Source organism: Myotis brandtii, unplaced genomic scaffold (assembly GCF_000412655.1).
Source record: "Myotis brandtii unplaced genomic scaffold, ASM41265v1 scaffold500, whole genome shotgun sequence".
NCBI lineage: Eukaryota > Metazoa > Chordata > Mammalia > Chiroptera > Vespertilionidae > Myotis > Myotis brandtii.
The window spans coordinates 1781982-1791892 of NW_005369062.1; the positions used below are offsets into that span (position 1 = coordinate 1781982).

The following is a 9911-nucleotide window of genomic DNA, read 5'->3' on the forward strand; positions in this document are numbered from 1 at the left end:
TTGTTTATGTCTTCTTCTATCTCTTTTTTTCAATGTCCTGTAGTTTTCTGAGTACAGGTCTTTTACTTCCTTAGTTAAGTTTATTCCTAGGTATCTTAATTTTTTTGGTTCAATGGTAAGTGGGATTGTTTTATTTAGTTTCTCTTTCTGAGAGTTCATTATTGGTATATAAAAAAGCCATAGATTTCTGGGTGTTAATGTTATATCCTGCTAAATTGCTGAATTCATTTATTAAGTCTAGTAGTTTTTTGATGGATTCTTTAGGGTTTTCTATGTACAATATCATGTCATCTGTGAATAATGACAGTATTATTTATTCTTTTCCAATTTGGATGCCTTTTATTTCTTCTTCTTGTCTGATCGCTATGGCTAGCACTTTCAGTACTATGTTGAACAGGAGTAGTGAAAGTGGGCGTCCCTGTCTTGTTCCTGTGGGGAAATGGTTTTAGTTTTTGCCCATTGAGTATGATGTTGGCTGTAGGTTTGTCATATAAGGTTTTTATTATGTTGAGGTATGATCCCTCTATTCCCTCTTTGCTGAGAATTTTAATCAAGAAAGGGTGTTAGATTTTTGTCAAATGCTTTTTCTGCATTGATTGATATGATTATGTGATTTTTGTCTCTCAATTTGTTTATGTGATGTATCACATTTATTGATTTGCAGATATTGTACCATCCTTGCATCCCTGGAATAAATTCCACTTGGTCATGGTGTATAATCTTTCTAATGTAATGCTGGATCTGATTTGCTAGAATTTTGTTGAGGATTTTAGCATCTATGTTCATCTAGGATATTGGCCTGTAGTTCTCTTTCTTTGTGCTGTCTTTATCTGGTTTTAGAATTAGGGTAATGGTGGCCTCATAGAAAGAGCTTAGAAGTGTGCCTTCCTCTTGAATTTTTTGGAATAGTCTGAGGAGGATAGATTTTAGTTCTTTTTTGAATGTTTGGTAGAACTCCCTGTAAAGCTGTCTGGACCAGGGCTTTTGTTTTCTGGAAGATGTTTGATTACTGCTTCAATTTCATCAGTAGTAATCTGCCTGTTCAGGTTTTTTTGATTCTTCCTGATTGAGTTTTGGAAGCTTGTCTTTTTCTAAGAATATGTTCATTTTGTCGAGGTTGTCCAGTTTGTTGGAGTAGAGTTGTTCGTAGTATTGTAGTGGTGTATGCCTCTTAGTCTTAATTCAGTGAGCACTGGAGTCTCTTTAGCCACCTATACACAAAAAGGTACCAGCTCTGCTATGAACTACCATGCAAACTGCAGCAGAATTAGCCACCTTTTTCAACCTTAACCTTGAATTGTTTACATCTGAAAGGAAGTATCCTTCAACTTCTGTTTTGACTAAATAATTTTTTAAAAACCCCACAACTGTATTTTACTAAGGTTTTCAAACAAGTGGTCATCAAGCATTCAGGACTATCCAAGTTTTATATCTTTTCTTTCACCCCATTTTAAATAAGAAATGGAAGCTCTAGCTGATTTGGCTCAGTGGATAGAGCATTAGCCTGTGGACTGAAGGGTCCCAGGTTCGATTCCAGTCAAGGGCACATGCCTGGGTTGTGGGCTTGATCCCCAGTGTGGGGCATGCAGAAGTCAGCCAATCAGTGAGTCTCTCTCATCATTGATGTTTCTATCTCTCTCTCCCTTTCCTTTCTGAAATCAATAAAAATATATTTTAAATAAATAAATAAATAAACAAATAAGTGTTTCTTTATTAAAAAAAAGAAGAAATGGAAGAATTACTGAGCTAATTAAAAGAAAACCCCAAAATTTCTGTGTGCCAATATATTCATGTGTTGATCCTAATAATCATTTACTGAATACATGTAAGGGTAGCTTTAAAGACTACCAGCCCAAACAACACATTGAGACCCTTTGGACATATATATGACATAATATGTATATATTATATATATATGAGTATATATATAGTAAGGTAAATGAATTCATACTTACACATTGTTTTTCAAACCATAATGGCACTGTAGTCCCTAAAACCTAGAATGGTTTCTTACCCTAGCCATGGCCAGCTGATTGTGGCATTGCCAAATTCTGTCTTCTTTGATGTGTATTTGGATAGGGTTCAAAATAGAAACAAAGTTCTATGTTTTTTTACAGTCTTTACTTAGTTGTTTTTATGGGTCTCTTTTTTAAAAGATATGATTGATCCTAACAGCATACTAGCAGGCTGGTGGTCATTCATCCTATCTGGGGCAATAGCAGTTTTATAATGTCATTCAAATTGCCAAGGACACGCCTAGTTGTTTCATAAAGTTTCACTCTTTCCTTGGATGACCCTTGGAGAACAGAGTGTCAACATTTCTTATTTGTCCAAAATTTTCTGCCTCGTATAAACCAGGATCATTGGTTTCTTTACAGTGAAATTGTCCAACAAAATACTTGCCTTGACTACCTGAAAAATAAATTTGAAGTATATTTAGGGTCTGAAATTTTAAGTAACCTAGAGAAGTGTATATTATACCATTTAAACCAAGCTTTCTCTGCCTTGGCAGGTGTGGCTCAGTTGGTTGAGTGCCATCCCATGCACCGAAAGGTCACCAGTTTGATTCCCGGTCAGGGCACATGCCCAGGTTGTGGGTCCAGTCCCAGTTGGGGTGTGCATGGGAGTCAACCGATCTATGTTTCTCTCTCTCAGTTTCTCCCTCTTCCTTCCTCTCTAAAATCAATAAAAACACATTAAAAAAATAAATAAACCAAGCTTCTCTGACTTCACTGTAAATCCATCTCCCCCAAATACCTGAACACCGGAATATGATTAAAATGAGAAAAGTGAGGTATTAGATTTTTATCTTGAACCTATAAATTGTTACTCTTTCTTTATAGATTTTCATTGCAGACACATTATACTGTTGGATGTTATGAATTCAGAGTATTACTGTTTATTTTAAACATAACCATAGAAGAGGAAGATAAAGGAACAGATCCATTTTAAAATTGAAACAGTATAGTGCCCACCTCCCTGAATCAGCACTCAGCATCATTTTATATCATTCTTGGCTCAGTTCAAACTTCTCTTGTGTCTATAATGATTTTTTTCTTTGATGTCTCCCGTAGTGCTGCTTAACCATGCCTTTGTAAAACCCATTCTGACCATTTCATTTCAGTTCTTGGAGAAGCTGAATATCTCCTCTTGGGAGAGCCAGGACATGTAGCGCTAAGCAACACCACAGTGTCTGTGGATTTCCAGTATTTTGATGGTGCTAATGGGACCCTGAGGAATGTATCTGTGCTGTTGCTGGAGGCTAACACCAATCAGACTGTGACCACCAAATACCTCCTGACCAACCAGTCCCAGGGGACACTCGAGTTTGAATGCTTCTACTTCAAGGAGGCTGGCGACTACTGGTTCACAATGACTCAGGGAGTGACAGACAGCAGCACTCCAGTACCCTGGTGGGAGAAAAGTGCCTTTCTGAAGGTGGAATGGCCCGTCTTTCAGGTTGATCTGAATAGGACATCCAAAGCAGCAGAAGGCACCTTCCAGGTGGGCCTTTTCACCAATCAACCACTATGCCTGTTCCCTGTGGACAAGCCTGACATCTTGGTGGATGTCATCTTCACCAACAGTCTTCCTGAGGCAAGAACAAGTCAGGAACAACCACTGGAGAAAAAAACCAGCAAGAGGACAGAACTCTCTCAAGGTCAATGGGTTGAGTTTGGCTGTGAACCTGTGGGGCCAGAAGCCTATGTCACCGTGGTGCTGAAGTTGTTTGGCCGAGACTCAGTCATTACCTCCGTAGGACCGATTGACCTGGCCCAGAAATTTGGATACAAATTGGTGATGGTGCCAGAACTCACATGTGCGTCCCGGGTGGAGGTGATGGTGCTGCCCCCACCATGCATCTTCGTCCAAGGAGTGATTGCTGTCTTCAAGGAGGCCCCCAGACGTCCTGGGGAAAAGACCATTCGCCTGGCTGAAAACAGACTGACTTTGGGACAGAGGAGAACAGTGTTCAATTGCACTTTGTTCGACATGGGGAGGAATAAATACTGCTTTGACTTAGGCATTTCAAGCAGAAGCCAGTTTTCCACAAAGGAGAAGGAGTGCATGCTAATTCAGAGAAATATAGGTTGGTATTGAGATTTAAATTTTTGAAAATCAAATGAATGCCTTTATGCAGTCAAAATTACTATTTTGAATTTAGGTGAACTTAATTTTCTGTGAACTATATCGTCATTTTTATGGATCACTCCTCATAATGGCACTAATAAACATTAGCATTATTACATCATATGGCAAGTCCATGACAGGTGTGATCAGAGTTAAAAGCTAAATCCCAAGCTGTATTTAGTAACTTGCTAGCTTGCTCACCTGAGCATGTCTTTTTCCTCTTAAGTCCTTCATTATAAGAATGAAGCCTCTTTAGTGAGCTTTCAAAGCAAGATTTCTAAAAGCTTCAAATTCTGAATTATTTGCATAAGCCCTACCTAATCACAAAGAAGGGCTATTACAATCCCATCCATGCCTCATGCCCCTCTTTACATTTCTTTCCCTTTTCCTGGGTGCAAGTGGCCTTGGCAAGAGGGTTAACCTGACAGAGATTGTCTGGTTCACTTACATGTGGCTCTGTCGTCATCCCCACGGAGCTGCATGTCCCTCAACAGCCAAACCTCTATCCAATCATCTTTGTAACTCCAAGTGTGTCTTCATCCGGGTCCACCCACTTCCTCTCCTTAGAGGAAGTCCCTTTCTTTTGACTGTCATCCCACCCACTGGCCACTTCCCTGCTTGCATTTACCTCTCTATGCAGCCCAGATTACGTAGCCCATCTCATCAATAACTCTCCTACCCACACCCTAAACTCTACCTTGTTGTCCTTCTGATGCACCTGCTAGGCCACAGCCCAGCGCTGCATGGATCCAGCTAACTGCAGGCTACCCATTGCACTGAAGCTGCACAAGAAGATAGCACCAGGCCAGTATGGGGGATCATGCTAGGCCCACCAATGTACCCAGCAAGGCACCGTGGTGGGTTCTGCTTCAGTTCTCCACAACTGCTCTTTCGACCTCCTCTCCTCGCTTCCCTCAAACCTCACCTCTGCCCCTAGTTAACTCTCAGAGCTGACTTTGCCTACCATACCAAGCAGCTGGAAGCCTGAGGTGCGAGCTCCCTCACCCTCCCACCAAAATCTCTGTGAGGCTATCAGCCCTATCCTCTCCACATCCTGCTTTCATTGGGGAGAAGTGTCATTCTCCTGTGCAAAGTCAATCCTCCCCTCCACTGTGGAGCCCTGCCTCTCTGCCCATTTCAGGAACCTTTTGTTAATCATTATCCCTTCTCTCTCCTCTGCCTCCAACTGTCCCTTCTTTACTGGTTATTCCCATCAGCTTTGAAATATATTTATCTAAATTTCTAAAGTTTTTAGAAATCTTGCTTTGAAAGTTCACTAAAGGGGTTTCATTCTTATAATGAAAGACTTAAGAGGAAAAAGACATGCTCAGCTGAGCACACCAGCAAGTTACTAAATACATCTTGGGATTTAGCTTTGAACTCTGATCACACCTGTCATGGACTTACCATATCCTCCTATATAATAAAAGCGTAATATGCAAATTGTCCCCTCGACCAGGAGTTCAACAGGAGTTTGATCAGGGGGCAGGGCCCCTCCCCCCAGCTGGCCTGGCCTGATTGGCCCCGATTGGGGTGGGCCGGCCGGACTCCACCCGTGCATGAATTCATGTACCTGGCCTCTAGTGATGTAATAATGCTAATGTTTATTAGTGCCATTATGAGAAGTGATCCAAAATATACTTAACTCTCTTATCTAAAAACAAAACAAAATCACCCCTCATCACCTGGTTCTTTCTCAGAAATCACACTCTTTGTATATATATTGATTTCAGAGAGGTAGGGAGAGAGATAGAAACATCAGTGATGAGAATCATTGATTGACTGCCTCCTGCACACCCTCCACTGGGGACTGAGCCCACAACCCTGGCATGTGCCCTCACCAGGAATTGAATCATGGTCCGTGACCTCCTAGTTCATAGGTTGGTGCTCAACCTCTGAGCCACACTGGCTGGGCAAGAAATCACACTCTTAATCTCTTCTTCCTTTTATAGTCCAGGTTCTTAAAAAAGCCATCCATACTTTGGGGTTCATTTTCTCACCTCACATTCACTTTTCAACCCACTCCAAACCCATCATCCTACCCTAATGCTCTCATTAAAGTAGCCAGTGGATGATTTCTGGGTCCCAAAATTCCTAGATGTTTTTTAGTTTGTATCTTCATTGACCTTGAGTCTGTGATGTTACACTTGCTTTTTACCTCCTGTTTTCTGGCTGTCCTTTATGGTCTCCTTTGCCTGCGGCTTCCACCACCTCATCTCATCCCTTAAGTGTCAGACTTCTACTTCTTGTAGTAGAGTGTCTGCATTTCTTACTCTTCACACATGGTAGGTGGTTACTATCCTGATGCTGGTGACTCCAGATTGTCATCTCTCCCCTACATTCAGGTGTTTGTGAATAGCTGTCACCCCTCAGATGTCCCTGAGGCACCTCAAAAGAAACATACCTGGAATTAGACTCATCATCCTACCCCCAACCCTGCTCCTCAGTACAGTACTCCACTATCCATCCCTTGTTCAACGCGAAAACCCAGGAGTCTTTCTCTTCACCTTCCTATAAATAATTCACTGTGTCCAGTAGATGTTGCCTCCTCAAAGAACTTCTGAATCTCTGAGCCTCCCTAGTTTCACTGACACCAGTTGGTTTAAGCCTCCATCATCCCTTATCTGCATTCCTGCAACAGATTTCAAAATGGTTCCCCCCATCCACTTCATTCTCTCACTGTAGCCAGAGGGGTTGTTTAAAATGCAGGTCACTGCATTTCCCTGCTTAAAATCTGTCAGTCACTGGGCTTGACAGGCTCCTCATGGCCAGACTGCCCACCCTACTGTCACTCTGGGCTGGAGCCTGGGACAACCTCACCCCACCTTAACCTGATTAAAATTAACCCATCCCCCAAGTCTCCAGTTGGGTTACTCCTTCTCAACCCAGACTAGTTAAATTGCCGTGCTATAAGCTGGCACACCATTCTTGGGATGTTTCTCATAGCATTATCATTTCTGTTATTGCTTGTTCAAGGTCTTTCTTCCCCTGACGTGCTCCCCCTCCCCCCTCCCAATTAGGGATGCTCATTTGGTGGCAAAAGCCAACCTGTGCTGCTATGAAGCTATTTATGATCTTTATTTGGCTCACTTAGTATGCCTGGCACATTAACAGGTGCTTAATACATGTTTCTTAAAATAAAAATTGAACTCAGATGTGGCTAGTCTCACATTAGTAGGAAAACAATTGTGTTAAACTCATTGAAAATAACTCAGGATATGCTTGCCTTTTCAGAAGTTACTTGTTAAGAGAAAAAAAATTCTAGTTGACTGAATTTAATGGAAACAAACCAAGGGGAGTAAAGACATTTGGGCCATTTGATGAAAGGCATCGGAAGTCTACCTGGATGGTTCTCCCAGCTGCTGAGTTTCCCCCAGATTCTTCCACTCAATGTCTAAAGACTGGGTTTTCCCCCACAGCAAGGTGTGTGTATGTGGGTGGGGGGCAGACACTGGGAAGAGGCAGAATAGGAAGTGGTTCTCTTAGCATCCACACTGAGGGTGGTCAGGGGCTCCCCTGTGGGGCAGTAGCCACCAGATACAACTGGAAGCAGTACCTGGAGGGGCTAAATGATCCCGGAGACCCCAACAGTGGCTCTGACTCCAGCTGATCAGTAAAACTTATGCTAGTGATAGGAATCTCCATGTCTTCCTATGTTTTTAGTATAAAAATATATGATTGAATCAAGTTCTCTTATAATAATTTTCCATTTCAATTGACAGCTCTCAACAGTAAAGACTGCCTTTTTTGTTGTTGTTGTTGATCCTAACTCAAGGATATTTTTCTCTTTTTTTAAAATTTATTTTTAAAATTTTTATTGTTGAAAGTATTACATATGTCCCCTCCCCTCCCATTAACCCCATAATTGTCCTGCCCCAGGCTTTCACCACCTAATTGTCCTTGTCCATGGGTTATGCATATATAGTGGCATCTTTTGATATACAGATGTTCTTAATTTTAACATACTCTTCTTTGTCAACTATTTTCTTTATTTCAGTGCATCCTGAGTTAAGTATTTTAAACAGTCTCTGCCTATTTCAAGTCACAAAGATAACTTCTTACATTTCTTACTAAAAGCTTTGCTATTTCATCAGTCACATATAGATCTACAGCCTATATGGAATTGATTTTTATATGTGTTGTGAAGTGGGGAGTCAAAGTACACTTGTCCCTCATATGAACATGTAATTAATAACCCAGCATCGTTATTAGAAAGCTGTTTTCATCTAGTGTACTTTCCAGGTCAGCTTGGTCATAATGCAGGTGTCAAAATATCTGTAGGTTTGTTTCTGGAGTATAGATTCAATCCCTATGCTCAGTTTGCTTACTGTTGCACTGGTGAAATACTACCTTACTGCTGTTGATGGATTTTTAATAACCTTGTCTGTTAATCCCAATATCTAGATCATTCATGGGTCTGTTCTCTGTCTAGAAATTGTTGATTATGTGTGGGACAAAAATACTGTAAAGAACCATACAGACTCTAGTTGAAAGAACCATAAAGGCTGTAGTTGATGTAATTTCTCACCAGAGAGGTTTTCATATTTCCTTTCTTAGGAAGAGTGTTAATTTTTTAAGGAAACACCATACTGTTTCCATAGTGGCTGCACCAGTCTGCATTTCCACCAGCAGTGTACCAGGGCTCCCTTTTCTCCATATCCTCGCCAGCACTTGTCATTTGTTGATTTGCCGAAAGTAGCTATTCTGACACATGTGAGGTGATACCTCATTGTCATTTTAATTTGCATCTCTCTGATGATTAGTGACTTTGAGCATTTTTTCATATATCTCTTTTTTATTTTTATTTTTTTTAAACATGTATTTTTATTGATTTCAGAGAGGAAGGGAGAAGGAGAGAGAGATAGAAACATCAGTGATGAGAGAATCAATGATCAGCTGCCTCCTGCACACATCCCACTGGGGATCAAGCCCACAACTTGGTCATGTGCTCTTGGCCAGAATCGAACCTGGGACCCTTCAGTCCGCAGGCCAACTCTCTATCTACCGAGCCAAACCAGCTGGGGCTCTCTTGGCCATCTGTATGTCCACCTTGGAAAAGTGTCTATTTAGGTCTTTTGTCCATTTTTAATTGGATTGTTTGTCTTCCTTTTGTTAAGTTGTATGAGTTCCTTATATATTTTGGAAATTAACCCCTTATCAGATGTATCATTGGCAAATATGTTCTCCCTACAGTGGGCTCCCTTGTTATTTTGTTTGATGGTTTCTTTTGCTGTGCAGAATTTTTTTATTTTGATGTAGTCCCATTTGTTTATTTTCTCCTTAGTTTTCTTTGCCCTAGGACAGTGGTCGACAAACTTATTAGTCAACAGAGCCAAGTATCAACAGTACAACCATTGAAATTTCTTTTGAGAGCCAAATTTTTTAAACTTAAACTATATAGGTAGGTACATTGTTATTAACTTAATTAGGATACTCCTAAGGCTTAGGAAGAGCCACACTCAAGGGGCCAAAGAGCCAAATGTGGTTCGCGAGCTGCAGTTTGCCGACCACGGCCCTAGGAGATATATTGGCAAACATATTGCTGTGAAAGATATCTGAGATTTTGCTGCCTATGTTTTCTTCTAAGATTTTTATGGTTTCATGACTTATATTTAAGTCTTTTATTCATTTAGAGTGCATTCTTGTGTATGCTGTACATTGGTGGTCTAGTTTCATTGTTTTGCATATATCTGTCCAGTTTTCCCAACACCATTTATTGAAGAGACTGTCTTTACTCCATTATATGCTCTTGCCTCCTTTGTCAAATATTAATTGAGCAC

General features: G+C 40.8%; 1 protein-coding gene across 3 annotated transcripts in view; it reads left to right on the forward strand.

Annotated features, from left to right (window-relative positions):
• The window catches only part of THSD1 (thrombospondin, type I, domain containing 1), a 52397-nt gene that overhangs the window by 7732 nt on the left and 34754 nt on the right, over positions 1–9911 (forward strand). For all 3 annotated transcript variants that reach the window (XM_005876945.2, XM_014548304.1, XM_014548305.1), the window contains exon 3: positions 3125–4090. In XM_005876945.2, the coding sequence (XP_005877007.1) occupies positions 3125–4090 (966 nt within the window). The remainder of the gene's footprint in view (positions 1–3124; positions 4091–9911) is intronic.